Here is a 27009-nt window from a genome sequence, read left to right on the forward strand (position 1 = left end):
GGATCAGTAGTACATTTTTTTTTTAAACTTTTGTAGCTACAAATTGAATGTACTGTTTATTTAATTTATTTTATTTTAATGCTGCGCACTCAGTGGCGCAGTGTTGATTCCCATGAACGCACTGTAACGTGGAGAAGGGCGCCGGTACAGTTACGTAAAACCCAAATAGCCCTGTATTCACTACTTAACTGCACTACCTAGGGTAAGGCACTAAGGTTGTTTACACACTATGTAGCGTGCTAGGTTTAAATCAGTGGGCGATTTGGGATTGAGCCTTAATCTGATAATACGTGCGGTACAGGTCTTGCTCACGACATTTCATTAATTCTCAAATGGGCTAGACAGTGAGAAGAGACAGTCTCGCTGAAGGACTGGGCGTTTTATTTCACTGCTGTGAGTACAGTGTGTGATGGTTTGTTCAGTGCTGTCGGTGTTTGAGTGTTTATCCACCGCGGAGAGTTGCTTAATGAGGAGGAGTCTCACTAACTATCTTACTAACAAGCCAAGTGTGTGAGGGTTGTTGTTAGCTAACGCCGCCGTGGATACTCTTATTAAAAAGGTAATAATTATATAAACAGTCTGTTATTGTTTCCTGCTAGCTGTACAGCGTTAGATAACATTAGCCTGGACTACACGGTACTTAGAAAACCACGTAGCTGGCGATAGCTAATTAGGTTTAGCTGGAATGGGATTTTTGTTGACTTTTTTAGCTTGCTAACTAAGTCAACTGCATATATTTTATTCAGTAGTTTGAGTAGTATGTTTTGTATTATTGTATTTTTGTCTACATTGTTTACTTTTTCGCCGTGTAGTCGTTCACACACAACACTGTGGATTAGCTGAATTTGTTTATCTAGCTACAGTGGACTCTAGTCATCAAAGTTTTGTGTGGTTTTATCTGGTGTTTATCTGAACAGAAAACATCAGTATTGTACATATAAACTGTAGTGTTTAAATTATTATTATTATTATTATTATTATTATTATGTAGCTTCAGTTAAATAGAGATTTGGGATCTGTTTGAGCTGATTGAAAAGCACCCTCCTCCTCCTCCTTCTTCTTCTTCTTCTTCTTCTTATTATTATAAAATTACAGTACAGTAATTTAATTTTGATAGTTTTACTAATGCATATAACAGTGTAGACATGTGTACAGCTATACTGAGTTGAGCTGGTTGTGGAAACACCACCATCATTTTTTTAAAATGTACATTTTATACCATTATTCTTTCACTTATTAAAATCATACATTCGTATTGATCATCAAAACAGTACAGTATTTTGACTCTCCCATTTAAGTTTGACAGCTTGATTAATACATATAATAGTGTAGTCATATGTAAACTTCTGTTCAGTGGAGTTGAGCTGCAAGATTTATTAAAAGTCTGAACATAAGACTTGCGAAGAGTTATAAGTCTGAACATAAGACTTGCGAAGAGTTATAAGTCTGAACATAAGACTTGCGAAGAGTTATAAGTCTGAACATAAGACTTGCGAAGAGTTATAAATCTGAACATAAGACTTGTGAAGAGTTATAAGTCTGAACATAAGACTTGCGAAGAGTTATAAGTCTGAACATAAGACTTGCGAAGAGTTATAAGTCTGAACATAAGACTTGCGAAGAGTTATAAGTCTGAACATAAGACTTGCGAAGAGTTATAAGTCTGAACATAAGACTTGCGAAGAGTTATAAGTCTGAACATAAGACTTGCGAAGAGTTATAAGTCTGAATACTTACAGCCACTCATGACACTAGAAAAGGTACGTGGGAATAGTTAATACTCGGTTAGTCTTTTTGCTTGGGTTGGCAGATTGCAAAGCAAACTGTTAAAATTTAAAAACTGAACTGTTTCAGTGTCCTTCATTTTACAATTAATTAGATACTGGTAGATAATTTTATTCTATTTTATTATGTTAGAAAAAGTGTCAAGTGTCAATAGTTTGGACACACAGCTATTATTTTTTATTTCTGTATAAATACGTAACTGTGAAGGCCTTCAAATTTACAAAGTCCACACAGATTATTTATAAGGAGTGACGTCATAGATACTCTGAACATTTCCCATATTTATCTAAATTAAATAAACTGGTAATTTGAACAGCAGGTTGTAAAGCTGTCTTAACTATCAAAATCTACAAACATAATTTATTTGGCAAATGCTTTTATTCAGATCAGCTTACAAGTAAGGCCTTGACACAGACCTTTACTTTTTATGATGGTGTTATTTCACATATATTTTTTTAAACAATGTATTATTGACTCGTGTTAAATTGCTTCAGTTTTGTGCCTGCATAAGTAAACTGAGTATTACAATGAAGACCTGTTATCTATGTATCAGTTACTCATTTGTAAAATGTTCACATGGTTAATAAATTGAATGTGTGTGCTGTGTTCAGGTTCATTCAGGTTGTCCTAATGACTGCTTGGCTAGTTTTGACTTTCAGTTCTCCTTTGGTGCAACGTTACTTTATAAGGATCACATTATGTATTGTTATTGTTACTTGAAACCAGGTATTGTTCCTAGTTATATTGTTAGCATAATTATCTACAACAGGGCGAAAAGGCTGAAAGTGGAACACTTGAATCAATCCAGTAACCATGTGTACCATGTGCGCTACAACCTACACCTAATATTTGCTTTACAGGACCACGTGGAAGGCTGTTTGTATCCTCTGGTGCTTTGTCCCCTTATCAAAAACACCTTTAGCTTTAACGTGCCTTTTGTGTTGTATTTTTGTGTCCTAAAGAGGAAGCATGATGTACAGAGGCGGGCTGAGCTCCGTGACCCTGTGTGTGGACGGGATGACATGTGGCTCCTGTGTCCAGACCATAGAACAGCAGATTGGGGGACTGCCAGGCGTAATCCACATAGAGGTAATGATACATCGTACTCTTATGCAAATAACAAACGGTAAATGTATTGACCAGTTGGTAGCAGGGGTATACAGGACTAAGTTTGGTGCAAATAGTGTTCTGTATCCTTTGTTATAACACACTTCCATATCAAAGAGCTTCTCAGTTGTCCGAGGACTTGAAAACATCAACAATGCAGGAAAAATGAATATACACTTGAGCGTCCATTGCACAATTCCATATCAAACTTCTCCAATAGAAAATCTGTGTTATTTCTACAGTGCATTAGGCAGCAATCACTGATTGCTCACAAAATGTAAAAGCTGGACAAGTGCCTGGTGTGTAAACATTACAGTCCAGAACAGTTGTCAAAACACATTAAGACAAATTGAGAAAAGACATTTGGAGTATATAGGACACTCACTAATGAGAAGCTTGATTGATAGGCTTAATCGTTTAATTGGCTATTTTAAATGCAAATTATGCTGTCAAGTATAAATAGATCATTAATTTCAATTGCACACATGAATTTAGTGAAAATTAATGACTCGAAAGGAAGAAGTCTTGGACAAATCTATAAATTAAGACTGGAGAAAAGTAATGGCACCGTATAAAAGGAGGAAAGCGTTAGTGTGTGGTAGTTGCTGATCTGCATTATTGGAAGGTTCAGTACACGCCACACTTAGGAGGCGCCCTGTCACCTTTTAGCCATCATTTTGTCGTTTTCAGTTCTGTGTGAGCTTTGCCTTTTATGGTGTTTTGTGGGCATCAGTTAAATGCAAACCTGAAATGTCATGCACAAGCTTGGTAATTAGAGGGTGATTTGCATTTTTTTTAACATACCCACAAGAATACTAAGAAACTCAGTGTTACTGAAACTTTTTTTTTTAATCTGGCAGGAAAGTTCAGTTTGGCCTATGAAAACATTTACACACAACTTTGCTAAAAGATTGATAAATAAGGCTCAAGCTCTATGAAGGTTAACATAAGGTTTTTTCTAATTTCTCTCTTGCCTTTGTGGCAAGTTGCAAAAGAACTATCATATTAACTTGATCTGGCCGCTTTCGCAATAACATGAAAGTGCTTATGGTACAGTGACTGTTACAATCTTCCTTTTCAGTGTCAGCAGATGCTCTTTAGTTGACCCTTGAGATGAAGCCATAAAAAGAGACTGAGTGCAGTGAGAGAGATGAAGAAAAGCAAATAAGTGACATTTATGAACAAATTCTCACACTTCAAACCAAAATGTTCAATTGGATGGGAAAACAACTTGATGAAATAATTTATTATATTTTGACAATGCAGTTAGTGTTTTCTCTGTCATAAAAACACCTTATCAATGGCAGGCAGTAATTGTAAACCCAATAAAGCCCCAGATGAAATATGTAGGTGTCGTTTCTGTTCTGGGAATCAGTTAATGGCTATGATACTCAGTATCAGTGGTCTATATGCACACACCAAGAACACTAAAAACCTCGTAATAGGATTTACTAGTGTTTTCCCTGAGGGATTGTCACATAATTGAGGAAAGCCATTCATCTGTATGGGTCGGAGATGCAGCCAAATTATTGTTAATGTGAGCTGCCCTTTTCCTTAATCGCCTTGTTCCCCTGAAGGCTCAAGTCAGAGAACAGATAATGATATTATGCATGTGTGTACGAGAGCTTTGTCCTTTCCGAGGCAGAAACCGGTTGTGTCACTGTTGATCAGTAGAGTCACATGTCACATATTGTCCCTTATTGATGAATGGGGTATACTACTTTCTTTGTACTTGTTTTAGTTTTGAGTTCAAGAGGAACCAGGAACATTTTGACTTGTTACACCAATGACCAGGAATTAGACTTTTCATTTTGGGGAAGTGAGCATGTCAGTGCCTTGTAGCAAATTAAATATCTACAGATATGTCACTAGCACGTAGCAGACTCTGAGTGCTGTTCTCAGTTCATGTTACTAGAGGCTACTAAAGGCTGCTGCCACTTTAAAGCCCTAGTTTTCATTCAACCTAGAATTCATATGATTTCATATCTCTCTCTCTCTTTTTTTTTTTTTCTTTTTTTTTTTTTTAAAAGGTCTCCAGTCAGTCTTGTTGCTCACGTGTAGCCCTGTGCTTGTGGATCAGGTGATGCAGTGAATCACAAGTTCTCACTGTGTCAGAGGAGATTACTTAGTTCAGTGTGTGTAGGCAAATGTGCCAGGAAGCACATAGATCTGCAGATTTTAACAACGGTTACGAAGGCTTCATTGCTCTGTGTTTTATTTTTACAGCTTATCATTGGGCCATTAAACAGTTAAAGACTGTGTGGTTAAGAATAAACCCAATTATTGTGCCTCTCTTGTACTACAGGTGTCCTTGGAGCACAAGAATGCCACAGTGATATTTGACCAAGCACTTCACACTCCGAAATCTTTAGCAGACGCCATTGAGGACATGGGCTTTGAGTCGAGTGCAACAAATGCTACTCCAGCCACGGTTGTTCAAACAGAAACGGGGCTGTTTCCTGTCAGCAGCTGTAGCGCAGAATCTCTCTCTCAGCTCTGCCAGCTAAAGGGTGTACTGGAGGCCAAGGAGAATGGCGAAGACAGGAACCTCGCTGTCACATTCATCCCAGGTCTTGTGAGTGTCGAGAGAATCCAGGAAATGCTGAATACACTGTCCAACTCTGGCAACACTTCCACAGATCAGGCAAGTTCCCGTAGTTCTGGTAGTGTGGAGTTGCTGAAGATGCGCATTGAGGGCATGACCTGTCTGTCCTGCACCACCACCATTGAGGGCAAGATTGGAAAGTTAAAAGGAGTTCAGAAGATTAAAGGTGAGCCTAAATACCATCAGTGTGTTAAAGGATAACTGTATTCAAGTTTGAAAAATTGTAGTAGGCCATGACAACTGGACTTGTGGTTTGATTTTGAAAACATTTCTCCACATATCCAAGAGACTTCATCAGTTCATTTTCATCAGTAACGAATGCATTTAAATGTGCAAATTTGAAATGTGGCAAGATGTTGACAGTGTACATGTACAATTAACATGAATACATGTAAATAATGTAAGGAATAAAACATAACGGGGCATGCTGTAATTGGAAAATAATTTGTGACGGGGTGTTGTGATATGGCTCAAAGAGAAGAGTTACTGTTACCACCCCAAAGTGGATTATTTTACAGAAGTTATGAAGTGTTTTATTCCTCTTATACAACAGCAATTTGCCAACAATTACATTTTTTTTTACAATTACATTGTGTCATGTTTTTAGCCATTTATATTTACATTTAATGTTATGGAACGTCTGTGAAACAAGTTAGTTCCTGGTCAGTTGCTTTATTGCAGCTATAAACAGTCATTCTCTCACCAACCTCTGTTTTTTTTTCTCTCCCATAAAATTAATAACACAAAAAAACATAGCTAGTCATGTTACTGAGAAACTGGTGACTTTCCCATGGTGGAAAACTGACACCCGAGACTCCATTTCATAGATGTTAAACGTTTACTAACAGAAAGCTTTATGACATCAGCGATTATACATGTTTATTTGTTAAAAAAACAACATATTTTAAAATTCCATTTATTATTCAATTAAATTATGTAGATTGTCTGCCATAAGAGTCCCTGTGAATGAGATATTAATATTAAAACAATAATATTCATATAAACCTATGATTTAAATTACAGCTGGAACACCTTCTGCCCAAATTCAAGAATTCAGCAGTACTGCGATTATACAATTGAATCATTTTATGGTTGAATTACCATTTAATATAGGTGATTATAAATGATTAATATAAGTGACGAACTGTTGAAGCAGAACTGACAAAGTCCCTTTTAATAAGTGACTAAATGTCTTCAAGATTATGAGGCACTTTTAGTTACTACTACCGAAGATGAATTGCTAAAAACATTCGTAGGCATATTGAAAACAACTACTTTCAACACTTGAACAAGCCTTAATATTTTGCTGTCATTAAGTTTGTTATTATATATATATATATATATATATATATATATATATATATATATATATATATATATAAAATAATATAACTGTTATAATATTATTAATATTATTATTATTATTATTATTATTACATATTATAATATATTACATATATTTTTTTTATTCTAAGTAAATCTTGAGTCCCAGGAAGCCTCAGTGTCATACTTGCCTTACTTCATCACTGTGGATGAGATCGTGAAGCAGATCGGTGTAGCAGGCTTCAAGGCCTCGGTGAAGTCCAAGCCTCGTCAGTTACAGCTCTCTTCATTGGATCGCCTACTAAATGCCTCACGATCTATGCATTGTTCTCCAGAGGGGAGCACCAGTGAGGAGGCTGTAGACTTCACCACCTCCATCACCACATTAATAAACGTTACAGGAATGCATTGTAACTCGTGTGTGGTGAACATCCAAGACAATATAGGCAAGCTGCTAGGAGTCGGCTCGGTGCAGGTCTCCTTGGAGAAGGGACAGGCTGTAATCCAGCACAATCCAAATTTAGTTACGGCACTAGAGCTACAGAGGGCCATTGAAGTGCTGCCACCAGGGAAATTTAAGACCCAGTTATCCTTATGCGAGGCCACATCACCAGCTTCTCCCTCAGAACAATCCCTCGCGACGTCATCTAACTTCTTGCAGCCGCTGGATTCTGTAGTTCAAATCCACATAGAGGGAATGACCTGTAACTCGTGCGTGCAGACCATTGAGAGCACCATCTCTCAGAAGAAAGGTGTGAGATCAGCTCAGGTGTCCCTGGCTAACCATCAGGGTACGTTTGATTACGATCCACTGATCATCACATCGGAAGAACTGCGAGCAGCGATTGAGGATATGGGCTTTGATGCGTTTCTGCCTGGTGAGCTTCTGTGCTCATTTTTATTATTTTGGTTTCTGCATCTGTTATGAATTATGATTACGAAAGGTTTTGTGTGCATTATGAGTACTTTTCATGCTCCAGTTTAATTTAGGTCAGAAAAATGTTATCTACACTGGATTGATGCCATGACTTCCTACCAAAATTGCTTTTATATAGCCACCTTAAAGTTTATTTATTTAGATAAAGGCTTAGATTTGCTACACTGCCAAGAAGCAGTGAAATTTAAGGTCATCTTGACCGCAAGATCTTTTTCCCTAGTAAGTCTTTTGGTCATAAAAATAAATAGCTCTGCAAGGGAGAAAACATCTTGCTGACTGTGCATATTGTTTAATGCAGTGCCACCTTATCATTGTTTGGCGGATTAGATCGTAATGTTTGCTGTTTTTGGATGCTCTAAGTCCTTACCTAACTAAAGTCAGTGTGACTTTATTTCTCATGTATGTGGTAAACAGAGACGAATTCATTGGTGCCGTCAGAAGCGAAAAGTCCTCCATCTGTACAGAAATCTGCTTCGTCCCCCGCACTCTCCACCAAAAAGGAGAAGGAAGTGGAGATCGATGCTGAGTCAGCAACAAATACACATTCCAAATGTTTCATCCAGATTGGTGGGATGACGTGCGCCTCATGCGTAGCCAACATCGAGAGGAACCTCAAAAACGAGCCTGGTGAGAGTCGCTGAGTTGAAAATCAAAATTTTCCCAGAAGCCTTACTGTACACACATAGTTGCAAGATGACTCATGAGGCACTATTTCAGTGGTATTTCACAAAGCCACCACTGCCATTATCTACCCTATTAAAACCAAAATTTCTAATCTGGATGATGATGGAATTAGAAAATAGTTTGACCAGTTGTTAGTATTATGCAAATCAAAACCATGCAAATTACCTCCACTAGCTATTAATTCGTTTTTTCAGTTAGTCGCAGTAGCAGTGTGAGAGTGTTTATTTAAGCTAGACAAGTTGAAGGTGAAGATATTGATAGTATAAGTGGCATCATTTTCAGTGCATTAGTGCTGTTGATGATCAATGCTTTAATAATGTTAAGACACTAGCAAAATGTCGTTCTTCAAGTGTGTTAATGGCAGAGTACATGTAATGCAACAGATATTGGTAAAATATGCAAATTGGAAGTAAATAATGGGAAATGTAAATAAACCTCAAGGACAGAACATTTCTTTCATAACATGAGGTGCTTACAAGTGAATAGTTATATCTGGCTAGATGAGAGGGACCACGAGTGTTTGAGTGGATTATGACTTATGTCGACATTCCAAAACAATCAGGGAGTCAGATCATAGCAGTCACTTACACCCCACAACCAACACAGTCATGATATCTTGTTAGTGAAGAAAGATAAAATTTTTCTTCCCAGGAGGCTGTCTATATGTACTTGAGCCTGTACATGCAGCCAGGACCAAAGGCAATGACTCCAGTGTCAAGGCCAAAGTTTGCTCTCACCCCAACAAGCATCACAACATGATGTTGCTGATTGGTTATTATTTTTGTCACATGAGTCTCATGACTCTGACTGTGACGTAGTCACAGGCCATTTAGAGGGGGGAAAAGAAAGAAAAAGTCACTGTGCTTTAGCGGAAGTGACAGTCGCCGTCTAAGAGATTAGTACAGATGAATTGTGCAGGAATGAATCTGACTAAGGAAAGACAAGAATATTAAAAAAGGGAATTTTTCCTTTTAGGTTGTCTTTTAATGCTTAATTTAAATTAATTATTTAAACCAAAGTGTTGTAGTACATGTATAAAGTCTTGTAAGCTTCATGATTGCAATAGCATATGCTATTGATTAATGAGGTACTTAGTATGCCAGGTCCTTTACCAGTTGGGTTAATGATTATGGCTAGTAATAATACATATATTAAAAAAAAGGTTGCCAACATAGCCCAGCTATACCCTATTTAAATACAATTTTTTTGATATATGCCTCACAGTTTTGAATTTCATTTGGTTTTGGAATGTTTGCTTGCTTATCTTATAATATCGTAAAGTTATTTTCAAATGATGCACCCAGTTAGACAAATTTTCAAATTAGTGTTGATTGGAAACTGTTGCTGAATGAACACAAATACCAGTGTGGTTCACCACGTCAGATAGATTTACACTGTGATTAATATACCTGCTTAAGTACTGTAGATAATTAGTTGTTAATATTAATGAATTGTGGTTTCTCTGAAGGTATACACTCTGTGTTGGTGGCGCTGATGGCTAGTAAAGCGGAAGTGCGCTATAACCCCGGTGTCATCGACCCGCTGAGGATAGCGGAGTGCATCAAAGAGCTGGGCTTCACTGCCTCCGTTATGGAGAACTATGATGGCTCCAATGGCACCCTTGAGCTTGTGGTGTGTACTTATTATATGGACTTATTATAGGATTGAAGGAATAAAAAAGTATAATTAAATCTAACAGCTCTGTGTCTTTGGACCAACAGGTCAGAGGGATGACATGTGCCTCATGTGTCCACAAAATCGAGTCTAGCCTAATGAAACAGAAAGGCATCGTCTACGCCTCTGTGGCCTTGGCAACAAACAAAGCTCATGTCAAATATGACCCGGAGGTGACGGGCCCTCGGGACATAATGAGATTGATTGAGGTGAGAATTGTGGTTTCAGTTGTATAGATTTTAAACATCAAAAGGACATCAAAAAGCAAAAAAAATTAAAAAAATTATATATATATATATATATATATATATATATATATATATATATATATATATATATAGCTTAGTGCTATTATAGTTGAGACCTTTTCTAATAGTGAAATGAAGTAGCACATTTTTAGTTTACAAACATTTAAGTTGCTTGATTTTGTTTGACAGAATTTGGGTTTTGAAGCCTCTCTGGTGAAGAAAGATCGCCCAGGAAGTCATCTGGATCACAGCAGAGAGATACAGCAGTAAGTGGAACAGTCACTGCATTTAATATCTCAAGGGAAGGAAATCCCAGAGTAAGTTAGTACTCAACCTTGTGTGTTAACTATGCTGTTTATTATGAAACAATATTTCTTCATATGTGCCATATTAGGGTTGCAAAATTTAAGGAATTTCCTTGATTAATTATTGCTAATGCTGAAGAACACTAAAAACAGTTAATCATTGACCAATACAAAGTAATATATCGGAGGTGTCCCCAACTGGGTTAATGGTCCTGTGATAATACACTATATGGCCAAAGGTATGTGGAAACCTGACCATAACACCCATATGTGGTTTTTCCCCAAACTGTTGCCACAAAGTTTGAAGCACACAATTGTGTAGAATGCTTTTGTATGCTGTAGCATTACAATTTCCATACATTGTGACTAAGAGGCCCAAACCTGTTCCAGCATGACAATGCCCCTGTGCACAAAGCAAGCTCCATGAACACATGGTTTGCCAAGGCTGGTGTGGAAAAACTCAAGTGTCCTGCACAGAGCCCTGACCTCAACTGCACTGAACACCTTTGGGATGAACTGGAACTCTGACTGCACCCCAGACCTCCTCACCCACCATCAGTGCCTAACCTCACTAATGCTCAGCACAAATCCTCACAGCCACACTCCAAAATCTAGTGGAAATCCTTACCAGAAGAGTGTAGGTTATTATATCTGCAAAGTGGGGACTAAATCTGGAATGGGATGTTCAAAAAGCTGTTATGGGTGTGATGGTTAGGCATCCACAAACTTTTGGCTATATAGTGTACTTGTGTAAAAAATGTGATTGTTGTGTGCTGTCATGCACTGATGATAAACCGTACAAACCCATTTTTTCTACTGAAACATATCTTTATTAATAAAAAAATCAGTGCTTAACGTAACATGCATAGGCTAATTTGGACTCAACTGTTAATAGCTTTTAGTAACATAAATTAACCAAAAAGTTACTTTTAGTAGCTCAGTGCATGCTGCTGAGCTCAGTGGGTATGCACAAATGCCACTGTGGTAAATTAGTTTTGCTTTTATAATTCAGAACGTCAGCAATGCACAATGTTGTCTTTGTAAAATGCTCCCACAGTGAACTCATGTCACACTGCTTCATGGTAAATTGTCAAATTATAAATCATGAAAAATTTCTTCAAATAACTTTTTTTTTTTTTTTTTAAAGTAGCCTAGTAGAAGACGAAAGTCGTTTAATTTTATAATGTTGTTTAAATTAAATGATTAATCATTAACAGCACTGTGCATATGTTATGTGTTGTTTTCGTCCAGGTGGCGGAGATCTTTCCTCATCAGCCTGGTGTTCTGTGTTCCTGTTATGGGCATGATGATGTACATGATGGTGGTGGACCACCAGATTGAGGTGATGCACCATCACAACGCCACACCGGAGGACAGGCAGATGTACCACTCCAGCATGTTCCTGGAGAGACAGCTTCTCCCTGGCCTGTCCATCATGAACCTGCTCTCCTTCCTTTTCTGTCTGCCTGTGCAGGTAAAGCACAGCTGATGGAGCTGCTGCCCTAATCCATGTTATGTAATATGGAAAGTGTAATAATAGTTGTTATGGTCTTAATGTAGAAATGAGATGTCTTGCTGACAAAAGTAATACATCCCACTAGAAATTCACCCTTCTTTTGGTAAATTTATTGCTGTCTGGATGTGGGAGTTTTACCACTGAGGAGAATATATATATATATATATATATATATATATATATATATGCGCACACACACACACATGCACACACAATGCCCTCCGCTAATATTAAATATGAGCAAAGAAGACTGTGAAAAATTGTCTTTATTGTTTAACCTTTTGATCTTTTATTCAAAGAATTCACAAACATACTCATACCCATCTTGTGACCCATCTTGTGATTGGTCAGGAGGTATAAAACACTTGACGTCACTTGACACCTTTCTGAAAATAACTTTTTTCAACGTTTGGAAGTGTTCTGCTGTGACATTAAAAGGCTGGCAGCATTTTTAAAAAGTGGTCGCATTCCAAACACCTTGTGGCTGCTTCCCATAACATTATACATAAAACATGCGCTGGTGGTTGAGGGAAAAAATGCCAAGTGTGAAAGCAGCTGTACTTCCTCATATTTTGCATGAGTTTGCAGAGAAGTTTCCCATACTGTTTAATATCTTATAATGTTAAGGATCAGGATTTATGGATTCAGGGGCATGGCAATGGCAATTGTCATCAGCAACTACCGACCGGTATCACTTCTCTCTTTTCTTTCTAAAACCCTTGAACGGACTGTCTATAATCAGCTGTCTTGCTATCTCTCACAGAACAACCTCCAAGATCCCAATCAGTCTGGCTTTAAACCGGCACACTCCACAGAGACTGCCCTTTTGGCCGTCACTGAGAAGCTACATGCCGCTAGATCAGCCAAACTGTCTTCAGTTCTCATCCTCCTTGACCTTTCAGCAGCGTTTGACATGGTGAACCACAAGACTCTCCTATCCACCCTCATGAGCCTAGGAATTCGTGGTGCAGCATGGCAATGACAGCATGGTTTGCTTCCTACCTGGAAGATCGGTCATATCAGGTGACATGGAGGGGATCCACATCTGCTCCTCGCAGACTCTCCACTGGTGTTCCACAAGGCTCAGTACTTGGTCCTCTCCTGTTCTCCCTCTATACCCGATCTCTTGGTGCGGTCATATCCTCACATGGGTTTTCATACCACTGCTATGCAGATGACACTCAACTCATCCTCTCCTTCCCTCCCTCAGACTCTCATGTTTCTGCTCGGATATCAGCTTGTTTGGCTGACATCTCATCATGGATGACAACTCACCAGCTGAAACTTAATCCCACCAAAACTGAACTGCTGTTCATCCTATGTGATTCATCCCCATCTCAGGATCTTGCAATTTCCCTAGACAATTCTCTGATCTCGCCTTTGGTTACCGCACGCAACCTTGGGGTAACCATGGACAATCAACTGTCCTTCTCCTCTCACATTGCTAATCTAACACGCTCATGTCGATTTCTCCTTTATAACATCAGAAGAATTCGTCCATTTCTTTCCTCACAGGCCACACAGGTGCTTGTTCAGTCCCTTGTCATTTTAAGACTGGACTACTGCAACTCACTCCTGGCAGGTCTGCCTCTGAGCACCATTCGTCCTCTGCAAATGATCCAGAATGCAGCTGCACGACTGGTTTTCAACCTTCCTAAATTTTCCCGCACCACCCCATTGCTGCGCTCCCTCCACTGGCTTCCTGTAGCTGCCCGCATCAGATTTAAAACACTGGTGCTCGCCCTACAAAGCCAAAAACGGACCAGCACCCACTTATCTCAAAGCACTTATCACACCTCGAGCGCCACCACGCTCCCTCCGATCCTCTAGCACTGCTCGACTGGTCCCTCCATCTCTCAGAGTACAAGGAAGGCATGCATCGAGACTCTTCTCTGTTCTGGCACCAAGGTGGTGGAATGAACTTCCCCTAGATGTCCGAACAGCTGAGTCACTGGCAGTCTTCAAATAACGTCTAAAGACTTACCTCTTCATAAAATACTTTTAAAAAAAAAAAAAAAAAAAAAAAAAAAAACTCCCCAACAGAGTTTTGGACTGATGGTATTCCTAGTTTGTGACCTAGCGAGCCAATATCAGAATGTATTTTTGATAGACTTCAAAGCACTATTGTAAGTCGCTCTGGATAAGGGCATCTACCAAATGCCATAAATGTAAATGCAATTAATGGGTAAATTAAACATTTTAAAGAGCACACCATGACACATACAACGCTGTGTCTTAGATTTTAGAGAGACGGAATTATCTAAAAACTTAAAGTTTGCTTACTGTTCCTTGCAGTTCATAGGAGGCCGTTACTTCTACACCCAAGCATACAAAGCACTGAAGCACCGGACTGCGAATATGGACGTGCTGATAGTCCTGGCCACTTCTATAGCCTTCACTTACTCTGTGGTCATTCTGATGGTGGCCATGATAGAGAAGGCAAAGCTCAACCCCATCACCTTCTTTGATACACCACCAATGCTCTTTGTGTTCATCTCACTGGGAAGGTGGCTGGAGCAAATAGCCAAGGTACAGCTCCTTAAGCTGAGGTTAAAAAAGTTATTTTACTTTTATTGTTCTTAATGGTATTGACTTGCTAACAGTATATTATCATCTTGCTTGGAAATTATTTTGTATGCATTAACGTTATCTTGTATACTGATGGAAAAAGAAAAGTGACAATCATAGTTGCACTGAAATTTGAACGTTAACTGTGTAAATAACCAAAACCAACTGTCATTCTGCAGTACTTCAGTATTTTGTATCAGCACCACTTACAGTCACAGTTGCTCAGCGATTCTGGGAGATGCTTTTATCCAAATCGAGTTACTATTCCACTGAGCAGATGAGGGTTCTGGTTCTTGCTCAAGGGTCCCTTGCCAGGATATAATCAGATCATTATATCTTCAGGGAGATTGTTGTGTCTTAAATGCAGATTTAAACAGTCAAATAGAGTACAAACTGAACACAGAAAAGATGTATGTAGAACTGTTTATATGTACACTTTTAGATTTTTATAAGGTATTTTTGGAAGCTAAATTGAATAGCAAATGTGATGTATTCTTGGGGAATAATTAATTTTTCTGTCTGTTGTATTTGCTTAATCACAGAGTAAAACATCAGAAGCTCTATCCAAGCTAATGTCCTTACAGGCGACCGAGGCCACTGTTGTCACTTTAAATGAGGACACAATGACTGTTTTGAGGTACCTAATGTTCTTCTCTGTAACTTCAGTTCTCTGTTTTAAGCATATAACCCACTACCATTTTAATATTCCCTTGCTTACTGTGTTTGTCCATGATCCTCAGATAATACTGATTAAGACTTCTATTTGAGGTACTATTTTTGTCCTAACTGTTACATTAAAGGTAATCTTCAGTTTAAATGGAAGGATTGGGTATCAACCTTGCTGCTCCTCTTCATTTTATAAATGTTGGTGCCTCTCAGTCTATAAGCCCTAGAAGATCTACACACTTCAAGCCGTCCAACATTTTTAACAAGACAGCCCATTAAGCTCTCTTCCTGTATTTTTCTTTCTTGCTGTCTCAGTGAAGAGCAGGTGGATGTGGAGCTGGTGCAGAGGGGTGATATAGTGAAAGTGGTGCCCGGTGGAAAGTTCCCAGTAGATGGGAGAGTAATTGAAGGGCACTCGATGGCAGACGAGTCGCTCATCACAGGTTAGGCATACATAGATCTTCCTAATTATGCAGCATACTCATTAATCTCTTAATAATTTATTTTTAAGTTAATATTCAATATTAAGAAATCACTCACTCATGTTGATATTTTTTGTTAACTGATCCTGGAAGACAAGCGGATTGTTGTTAAAACTGTGCTGTGCTGCAGGTGAAGCCATGCCCGTGACGAAGAAGCCAGGAAGCACAGTGATCGCAGGCTCCATCAATCAGAACGGCTCTCTGCTGATCCGAGCCACGCATGTGGGCACAGATACTACACTCTCCCAGATTGTCAAGCTGGTGGAGGAGGCACAGACCTCAAAGGTGCATTTATTAGAGAATGTCTTTATGCACATTTTATGTTTTTTTTAATTAATAATTTTTATTTATATTCTTTAATAAATGAATGTAAATTGTAATTTGTTCTTTTTTGTACTAAAGCATGTTATGGCACAAATTACTTTATTCACTGTGTACATTGGGTTTATGATTTATATTTATAGAGTTTTTATTTATTTGTGTTTGGTAGAGTATTATGTCACTTTGACCCAAAACCACATTATGAGTTTTATGTAAAGGTGTAAAGATGAAAGTCACAGCTTTATGGTAAATTTATGTATTTTTGGTAATATGTTTTGTATTGGATGAGGCCTGTTCATTTCAATGAAGGCTATATTCAAACCTTGCTTTGGATTCAAAACTATGAAGTAAATGTTTCATTAATTTTTGAAGTAAATTAGAACATTTATTAAGACATAAAGCCAACATCTGCAGCTAAACACAGCTTTCTCTCAAAAGCAGCAGACATTTAGTACACTATTTCAGTGTTATAAATCAATATTTCTTTGATTTGCCTAATGACACTGACACTGAATTTTATTTGTTTTTATTTGATTAGAAACCAGTTAACACCCCCAAACAGTCCATGAATCAGGTTTTTGATGTGAATGTGTTTTACACAAATGAGTCATTTGGGTTTAAAAACTAAGATTGTGCCAGTGCTGTTGCAACAATAATTTGTTAATTGAAAACAAATTTTTCCTTCAGTTTCAGTCCTTCAGATGTGCTTGAAGTCTCAAACTGTTTGTGCACTGAGAGTAACTAATGCTTATTTTTATGAGACTATAAGTCTGGATGGCTGAACGACAACCATCGTCTTTTGATTTCTGACCTGCTTCTCTCTCTTGACCCCCAGGCTCCCATTCAGCAGTTTGCAGATAAGATCAGTGGCTACTTCGTCCCCTTTATTGTAGGCGTCTCTGTGCTCACCCTCATTGCCTGGATTGTGATTGGTTTTGTAGACTTCTCTGTGGTGAAGAAATACTTCCCAGTAAGTATTGCTGTGCTTCTGACTCTGCAAAAATAGACCCTTCTCTGTGCTTGAATACTTTGTCTGTATGGCAGAGGTCTTACTGTTTTATTTGTGTGTTTATTGTTGAAGATGTGGTTCTAGTAAAATATCTGATATCAGAATTGAACGCTGGTGCATTTTCCCCACTCGTGGTTCATTTGGACAGGTGAGAACACAGCAATCACACTTGGGCGCGGGCCAAAACAACTGACCCAAAAGAGTTTGAGTGAGGTTGTCTCAGTCCAGTTCCAAGTGAACTCTAGTGTGGTTTGATTGCAGTGAGAAAGCAATTCTACCCGGAATTGCTGAGCCACGAGTTGCAAACTGATCCATAGGAGAGAGCTGCAAAAATATCCTGTCTAGTGGATATTTGTACCAACAAACTAAAAAAGGAAATAAATGCTTTTGGTTCTTTTTGGAAATTTTGGTTCTTTTAATTATGTGCAGTGTGAAACCAAACCAAATAGCAAACACAAATGTTTTGACTTTTGCTCTGATTCGGACTTAGCAGAAAGTCTAATAGGTGTGAAAGTGCCCCTAGAGAATAACATTATTCATTAAATGCTTATGTGATAGAATAATAATAGTAGCATTTTGCACGCTTGTAAAAAAGTGACTTCATTGTGAAGCTTATGTGTAATATGACTTTACTGAAGAATTTTTTTTTTTTCTACAGGATTATGATAGGAGTGTGTCTGAAGCAGAGGCGATCATCCGCTTTGCCTTTCAGGCCTCTATTACTGTGCTTTGCATCGCCTGCCCTTGCTCTCTCGGCCTGGCGACCCCCACAGCAGTGATGGTTGGCACAGGAGTCGGGGCACAGAACGGCATCCTCATCAAAGGCGGGGAACCTCTTGAGACGGCACATAAGGTGAGGGAGTAAAGAAAGGGACAGTTTTTGGTGTGTGTGTGTTTGGTCACACTGTTTATTTGATGCCAGACTTTTTACATTAGCAAATGTACTGTGACTTTTGCTGTACAAAGAGGAAAGAGCTGAAAAAAAGTTTGATCTTTGCCTCAGATTCAGTCTGTTGTTTTTGATAAAACGGGCACCATTACCTATGGAACCCCCAAAGTAGTGCAGGTGAAGATGGTTGTGGAGGGGAACCGGATGGCTCGCTCCAAACTACTAGCGATTGTGGGCACGGCAGAGAACAACAGCGAGCATCCGCTAGGGGCCGCAATCACCCGCTTCTGTAAACAGGTCTGCTCATTTACAAAATTAATGAATGCTTCTGTAGAGTCTGGCCAAAGGCCGTGTGTGATCATGAAGAATTTGCTGTTTGATCTTATTCTGGGCTTGTATTCATGTTAAGGAGCTGGGCACGGAGTCACTGGGCACTTGTACTGATTTCCAAGCAGTACCGGGTTGTGGGATCAGGTGCCAGGTTAGCAACATGGAGAGCCTGCTGAAGAGAGAGGACAGTGACGGTGAGGAGAATGAGCGCAACGCCATCCTCGTGCAGATCAGTGACCCCAGAGCCAGCTCCAGCTCTCACCCGCTCATCATGGACCCAGAGCCACTGAGTGAGTCCTCTAGCCTGGTACACATTCTGGGTGTTTATATTACATATATATATATATATATATATATATATATATATATATATATATATATATATGTAATATATATATTCAAATCATATCTTATCTGTTCAGTGTCTACGTCACTTGTCAAAATTGGTAATGTGAAGCACTATTGCAAAACAAAAACATAAGCACTTTAAATTTATAGTATATGTCTTATTTATAGCCATGAACTAATCACTAACAGTTAAGCATTAAAAGGTAACTGTTGTAGTCACATAGGGCTTTATATATATACTTATGTTTTTGTTTTGCAATAGTGCTTCACATTACCAATTTTGACAAGTGACGTAGACACTGAACAGATAAGATATGATTTGAACTTTTTTGAAAAATTGACTAAAATCTATGTAAAATCTCCCCTTTCTCAATGAGTTGCCTTCAAGTAAATAATTTAAAATAAATGCATGTGATTAGCTGCGAAAGATAATCTGCTACAGAAGCTGCTGGTTCATGTTTAAAAATCTGGAGTCACTGAACTACAGATATTCCCCCCATACGTTGATGATTTCTGCTACAGTGTTTTTCAAGTGCATGGTTTGGTCCAGTGAAATATCTTGCTGGGCCCACATCAAGGTCTTGTTCTACAAGTAGATGACTCCTGCTTTATCATAGCTTTGTGTGTGATTTTAACATTTTTACATTAATAAGATTCCAGTCATTTAAATACATTGATGACAAGATATCCATTTCTGTGTTGCTTGTTAAAAGATGTTTAACCACTGTCTCATTTTAGAAACTAATTTGCTGCAAGCATAATCTTTTTCTTGAGAATACATGTATGAAAAAAAGGTTTTGAACAAACTTCCCTGAGAAGAATTTTAAGAAGTGGTATTCTTACAGATATAATATTTTTATTTAACAAATCAATTTTTTTTGACAGGCAATACAGTCTCCTACCTATCTGCTATTCATTTTATTTGCAAAAGCTCTTCAGTAGTAAAAACCAGATGTATTTCTGGTCTGGTGTTTCAGCTTTGGTGCAGTCAGCCTCGTACACAGTCCTGATCGGTAACAGGGAGTGGATGAGACGCAACGCCCTGCACATACGGCCTGAAGTGGACGACGCCATGATCGAACACGAGAGGAGGGGGCGAACTGCTGTACTGGTGGCTGTGGATGGTTAGTGAAAACACCAGCCGGAATCATTTAGTATCATTCACACTGATATATTTATTTAATAAGGCTGTAACAGTGATTAATCTGGATTCGATTTTCATGAGATAAAGGTTTGTCGTGTTTGTTTTTGTAGGCTTTTTTATCCTCACTCTGTTGTGCCTTAGTTTTCTCCTCTCAAGCACCTTTTGTGCATATTTACCTGTGCTCAGGTGTGCTGTGTGCCATGGTTGCCATAGCAGACACGGTGAAGCCAGAAGCTGAGCTGGCTGTACAAACTCTCACCTCTATGGGCCTGGAGGTGGTGCTGATGACTGGCGACAACAGCAAGACAGCACGAGCCATTGCAGCACAAGTACAATACACTCCTCTCTTTTCAACATGAATTCAGGCCTCCCAGTAACTCAGATTTCAGTCTTGTATTCAGCCCATTTTTCTGTGTGCCTGCTTTGATAAGTAAAAGTGTGAAACTCAACACAACTGTCCTCTTTATTCCTAAATGAAACCTGTGTGTAACAGCTAAAACCTGTTTTGGCTGCTTTGCACTTGTCTGAAGCTTCTGCCACAGCAATACACCTGGGTTGTTGTGCAGCACTTATTTAAAAATATATATTTAAATAGCAAAGAATGTACAAACAAAAAACCACAGCATAAGCACCTGCTTGTAATCACCATGCACAATGGATAAAATTGGGTTGGTGGATAGATGGACAGAATGGATGGGTGGATAAAATGAGTGGATGAATAAAATGGATAGAAGGATGGATGGATAGGTGGATAAAATGGATGGGTAATATGGGTGGATTGATGGATAAAATGGATTGATGGTTATATGGATAAAATGGATGGTGGATAGGATTAGAGGATAAAGTGCATGGATGGATAAGATGCATGGACAAGATGGATAAGAAGGGTGGATATAATGGATGGAAATATAGATAAAATGGATGGATAAAATAGATGGATGGATGAATATGTATTTTATAAATATATACTGTATATAATTGGCCTGGTGCCTTTTGCCCGTGTCTGTAGGTTGGCATTAGGAAGGTGTTCGCCGAGGTGTTGCCCTCTCACAAGGTGGCAAAAGTGGAACAGCTGCAGCTGGCAGGGAAGCGCGTGGCCATGGTGGGAGACGGCGTGAACGATTCGCCAGCTCTGGCCAAGGCAGACGTGGGCATCGCCATTGGCACGGGCACTGACGTGGCTATTGAAGCAGCAGACGTGGTGCTCATCAGGGTGAGAGCTTCCACCCACTGCACTGTAGGACTCAGAAGACATGATTTTATGTCCTCTTTATTTTATTTACAGCAGTGTTTTGACAAGAACTGATTTTTTTTTCTTAAACAGTGGAACACAGTAATTCTGATACATTTTAGTATTAATATTAAACAGACTTTGGGGTATTTTAGTATTCTCCTGCACTTCTGCTAACTCTTCATAATGCTTCCTGACTTTCTTTGCAGAACGATCTCCTGGATGTTGTTGGGAGCATTGACTTGTCAAAGAAGACAGTCAAAAGGATCCGTATTAACTTTGTATTTGCACTAATCTACAATCTTGTAGGAATTCCTATTGCAGCTGGTAAGCACATACATGGAAAAATCATCCTTAACAAGTGGTAATGGCACCATACAGAATGGCTTGATTGCATGTCACAGATCCTGTGGTTGCCCTGATATCTTGATCCAGGTATGTTAATAGCTGCTTCTCTGTGTAGGTGTGTTCATGCCGATAGGACTGGTGCTGCAGCCGTGGATGGGTTCTGCTGCTATGGCAGCTTCTTCTGTGTCTGTGGTCCTTTCCTCCCTTTTACTCAAATGGTGAGTGAATTGATGTGGTCTGTAAAACATGTTATAGGGTCCATTCTCTTTGGTTTTGAGGTTATTTTCTAATATTCTTATTCCTGGATCCATACACCAGTACTGTGCTATCCAGGTATAATCCATTCTGGAAAATGTGTATATATCTGTGAATTTATCAGAAAGCAGTGTCTATTTCTCATTATTTTTAGGAGTGCTCAATTCTGCCTGGATTTGCCCAAACTTCTTCTTTCTTTAAAAACTTAAACCAATAAAAATACTCAAAAAAAAAATCAAGAGATAATCAAATCAGCATATAATAATAATAATAATAATAATAATAATAATAATAATAATAATAATAATAAAAACACTTTTGTGGGCATCTCTGCTTTCCTCTTTATGGCTTGCACCAATTTGTCAGCCTTTTTGAGATTCATATTTAAGGACTGAACTTTATCACAATGAAAACATGGCAGTCCCACTGATACTGATATTCTAGCACCACCTAGAGGTAGTCTAGTCAACTAACACAGGAGTTTTCAACCCGCCAAGAGCAAGATAGCCATCTCAAACATGTACATGATATCAGTAGCTCAGCAGGCTAAGCAAGCAGAATTATTTTTTTTAATGGATGACTGGCTTGTCAAATTTAAGCATGTACCAACAGTGCAAATAAAACTGTTGCAAAAAAGAAGACAAGCAGGTTTTTTTTTCAGAGGAATCCATATGCAAGATTATTAAGTCGTTGTGCCTTTCACATTAAGTGAAGGGCTACTGTGGAAAAGACAGAAGTATGATGAAAGGTACAGAAAATATACTATATGGCCAAAAGTATGTGGACACCTGACCATCACACCCATGTGTGGTTCTTCCCCAAACTGTTTCCATAAATTTTGAAGCACACAATTGTATAGGATGCCTTTGTATGCTGTAGGATTACAATTTCCCTTCACTGGAACTAAGCGGCCCAAACCTGTTCCAGTATGACAATGCCCCTGTGCACAAAGTGAGCTCCATGAACACATGGTGTGTTAAGGTTAGTGTGGAAGAACTCAAGTGCCTTGCACAGAGCCCTGACCTCAACCCCACTGAACACCTTTGGGATGAACTGGAACACTGACTGCACCCCAGACTTTCTCACCCACCATCAGTGCCTGATCTCACTAATGCTTTTGTAGCTGAATGAACACAAATCCCCATAGCCACGCTCCAAAATCTAGTGGAAAGTCTTCCCAGAAGAGTGTAGGTTATTATAACAGATAAGGGGGACTAAATCTGGAATGGGATGTTCAACAAGCACCTATGGGTGTGATGGTCAGGTGTCCACAAACTTTTGGCTATATAGTGTATGATTTGACATTACCTGTATTAAAGTAATTTAAATTTAAAAAAAAAAAAAAAAAACTTAAACACATCTGTATGTACTATGTGTGTAATGTTAGTTATATTGTTTAAGTTTGTTGGGGGGTGGTAAGGCCACATGTTCAAAGTAATCCAAACAAACAGAGAGGAATGCCACCATCCACCCTCTTTAGAGGACCCGTAATACTTTGTTACTGTTATTAGATACTATGAAAGAGGGAGAATACAAAGTAATACAAGTGTGAAAACCAGCACTAAGATGTGATGTCTGTAAGACAAGAAAAAAAATGAAGAAAAGAAATCAGAAGGAAACAAATACAGTAATACACATACAAATACAAATAATAACTGCAAAATAACATGACTAGTAATAACATTGATAATCTCTAATGATTATGATTGTTGTAGTGAGTATCTGGATAGCAGGGATCTGGGTATATATGATGAATTAATAACATTCCTACATGACAGTTTCCTGCATGACAGTTAGTATGCAGGAAGATGTAATATAATACAGTTTGTTTTCTATCATGAGCAATGTCTGGTATCTTCTCCTTAATCTTAACAGTTACACTAAGCCCAGTGCTGAGAAGCTGGAGCAGCAGATATGCGGGCAGCGTAAACAGGGCAGCCTTTCAGACGTCAGCGTTCACATTGGCATGGGCGAACTGCGCCGTCCTTCGCCCAGACTTAGCTTACTCGACCGGATTGTCAACTACAGCCGAGCCTCTATCAACTCCCTGCGCTCAGACAAGCACTCACTCAACAGCATAGCCCTGAGTGAGCCTGACAAACACTCGCTGCTCGTAGCTGGAGCTCACTGTGATGAGGACATCGTCTGATGGGGCGTTACCAAGAGCGACATGACTACTTAACACACCTCAATGCCTGTAGTCTGTAGGGGAGGAGCCAAAGTGTGATCTCATGCACACACACGTCACACCAGTTCTGCTTAAAGCTGCATGACTCGCTGTGGCATCTTCTCACTAGAAGTTCATGCACCAGTCTCCATGTCTCTGCGGCACCCTGTGTGTAACCTGTGTGAACCTAGAGCCAAAACAAGGAAAAAGTAGGAACTCTATCAGAGATATGATGATCACGTGGCTGTTTTTTTAAAATGACAATCTACACAGCAACCCAAAGAATTTTGGACATGCCACATTTTATTTCTGCGACAATTGTGTTGAGTTTTAAGACTTTAATTAAATATTTATGATGTCACTTATTTATACTTTATAATGTAGGAAATGTAACAAAGGAAGTTAGAGATATTATAATTTTATTTATCCAGATATTTTTCCACTGACAATTTTGCCTCTGATCAGCAAATGTACATTAGTTACGTTTACCATGCTCAGTGTTCAGATACTCAAACTTCAATAGCCTTGGTGCTGCTTTTCTGACTCCATCCTCAGAGAGTAACTCAGTAAAGTTTTTGATTTTGGGCCTTGACTATCGACATAAGATATAACACATTCCAAAGATGGCGTTTGACCTCTTACCTCTAAAGAAGAAATGAAAAACCTTGAGTGAAAATTGCTTAATTAAAATTAGTAAGCCTGGATGAAACAAATCCTGCAGGCTTTCTCAGTCATATTACTTCTTTGATATAGCAGCCTTTTTTTTTTTTTTTTTTTTTTGCTTTCTTTTATTTATTTTTTTTTTAAATACATATGTTACAAATGAGCGAGGTGGATACTCAAGCCCTTGCTGAAATTATTAGAAGGAAAAAAAAATCACATAGTTGCTATTTATTTATTCAGATATGCCTTGATAAAGTAACCGAGTCAGTAGTAATTGTAAGTGCTTCTGTCACTGTTATGGTTTCTCATTTATAAGGTTTTCTACACTTTCTTTTTCAAATTTCATCACCTGAATTGTCCCTGTAGCTCAACCCAAATCACTACTTAAGCCAAGTTAAAATAATGTGCCGGAAAATCGAGAAACTGCCCATGACGATTTGAATCATCTTACGATTTAGAGTTGATTTCTACCAGATTCACACTTTTCATCACTCACTGATTACACTAAAGTCATTGGGAAGAAAGCTGCTAAGGAAATCAAACTTTGTAAGTTTAATTAGATCTAATTGCATTAGGGTTCTGTTGTGGTGGGTACACCAAGGTGACAGTCAGGTGACAAGTTGGGATAAAACACAATGGTGATTTATTAACAATAAATAAACAATAAACACCTCTGAAGAAATTACTCAATCAAGAGAAAGATAGTGGCAGCTTATTAGCACAGGTTTCTAAATTAGGGAAGGGGTTTACATAATAGTAGGAAAAAAAAATTAAAAACAAATGGATCACATTTTATCAAACACTTATACAGTGCGTTATATAAAATAATGTTAACCAATTAACATGCTAATGCTAATCGGAGAGACCATTTTCAGAATTTTTAGAATAATATGAATGTCCTTATTTTCAAACCATAGAGAGTGATGGATGAAAGTAGATTGTTTTTGAGCTGCTATTCGTGCATTATGTTGAGGCCATGGGGTCTGGTTTTTTTTTTTTTTTCTTTTTCTTTTCTCTTCTCTTTTTCCCCCTACTCAGTGAAGGATGCTTCTGGTTTTAAAGTTACACATTAAAGTTACAGCAAACCCCTAGGCTTTAAAATATTGACCATGGGGAGGGGAAAAGAATGAATATTTTATAATCACACAGTGGGAAAGTAACTTTATCCAGTTTTTTTGCCAATATAATATCAGGAGTTTTAAAAAAAAAAAGTCAACTTTATTATCATTATGTATATGACACAATGAATTGAAGTAGCAAGCCCTTAAATAAGGCATATGAGTAAGTTGTAAATGAGTATTTGTGTATCTTGTATGATTCTGTGTATCTTTTTGCCAGTCTGCTCCATTGCCTGCTCTTACAGATTGTTCATTTCTTACATTAAATTAAGTAAAATTTGTTTCAGTTGAGCAACACACATTAAACCCAGCTTATCAGAATCTACAGCTCCTTCAGAGACAACTGACTATTGTTTGTTGAGTTTCGTCTGGCATGTGTGCCTTTTTCTGAGCAATGAGCTTGTGAAATGTATCCAACCCTTAAAGTTCCCTCTGGTGGGGGAACAGGGGAAGTTGTGTTACTGTGCCTTTTTTTTTTTTACACAATCGCTATTTTGAAGGACTTTCAAGGCCCCAGTGGAGCAAATGAATTGAAATTTAGGCCTTGTGTGCAGTCAATGTCTTTATTAGCCCACAGTGTTTTCACTGCAGTGAGCTGCTGTATTTATTGCTCTTCTTGCCTGGTGTTCTGTAGGTTAAAGTCAGTTTGAAGCTGTGAGTAAATGTGATGTATAGTACACAAATTTGGCATATTTTATGGTTGTTATCCAACACAATATATCTAATAAACTACAGCTTATGAGCTCCATTTTATTTGTAATAAGCAGTTGAACCTGTGTGTTTCTTTAAAATATGGTGTCATCATTCATCAAAAGGAGAACTTTACTGAAAGTACAATCAAATATAATGCTAGTTTTGTTACATAGTTACAATAGCTGTATCTCATCTGCTAATGTAGGCTATATCACAAGATGGCACCCCAATGTAGATATTAATTTACTGATGCTTTGTTTTAATTAATCATTTATCAATTCAACTTATTGAATGCATACAGGTCCAAAGCTTTCTTGATATGACTGTATGCATTTACAGTATTGCCGAAGCATCATAGAAAAACATCATGGAGAGAGAACCTGTCACAAATTAACACTGATAACATTAAGTGTCAATATAGAAACATTAGAGAACAGAAATTAACATTAAGTACAATAATTAATAATAATAACAATAATAGTGGCGATAGTAAGAGTAATGATTGTGAAGGAGTAAAATAAAACCCAAGAGAAAACAAACAGGGCTGTGTGTGCGTGAATATAGAAACATTAGAGAACAGAAATTAACATTAA

At 38.3% G+C, this 27009-nt stretch overlaps 1 protein-coding gene across 2 annotated transcripts; it reads left to right on the forward strand.

Annotated features, from left to right (window-relative positions):
• The first annotated feature begins 237 nt into the window (after window positions 1-237).
• atp7a (ATPase copper transporting alpha) lies at window positions 238-25859 on the forward strand. Of its 2 annotated transcripts, none has more exons than XM_026919168.3 (23): window positions 238-393; window positions 2748-2874; window positions 5198-5663; window positions 6973-7698; window positions 8172-8384; window positions 9910-10073; window positions 10163-10324; window positions 10553-10629; window positions 11920-12142; window positions 14480-14713; window positions 15295-15389; window positions 15734-15861; window positions 16031-16185; window positions 17057-17191; window positions 17889-18083; window positions 18234-18416; window positions 18529-18739; window positions 19775-19921; window positions 20128-20270; window positions 20951-21154; window positions 21382-21499; window positions 21636-21738; window positions 23651-25859. In XM_026919168.3, the coding sequence occupies exons 2-23, from the start codon at window positions 2755-2757 to the stop codon at window positions 23922-23924; spliced, it is 4476 nt and encodes a 1491-aa protein (XP_026774969.2). In that variant the 5' UTR covers window positions 238-393; window positions 2748-2754; the 3' UTR covers window positions 23925-25859. The 2 variants fall into 2 exon arrangements, with proteins under 2 accessions (XP_026774969.2, XP_026774968.2); XM_026919167.3 differs by having other exon boundaries at window positions 262-559.
• Window positions 25860-27009: the final 1150 nt, after the last annotated feature.

The sequence above is a fragment of the Pangasianodon hypophthalmus genome, chromosome 9 (genome assembly GCF_027358585.1).
Source record: "Pangasianodon hypophthalmus isolate fPanHyp1 chromosome 9, fPanHyp1.pri, whole genome shotgun sequence".
Classification (NCBI taxonomy): Eukaryota; Metazoa; Chordata; class Actinopteri; order Siluriformes; family Pangasiidae; genus Pangasianodon; species Pangasianodon hypophthalmus.

Bases quoted from the DNA above. Each gene is read 5' to 3' on its own strand.
- atp7a (XM_026919168.3), top strand. From the start codon at position 2,755: ATGATGTACAGAGGCGGGCTGAGCTCCGTGACCCTGTGTGTGGACGGG. The intron at 10,630-11,919 runs GTAAGTGGAACA...GTTTTCGTCCAG, and splicing joins CACAGCAGAGAGATACAGCA to GTGGCGGAGATCTTTCCTCA. The intron at 16,186-17,056 runs GTGCATTTATTA...CTTGACCCCCAG, and splicing joins AGGAGGCACAGACCTCAAAG to GCTCCCATTCAGCAGTTTGC.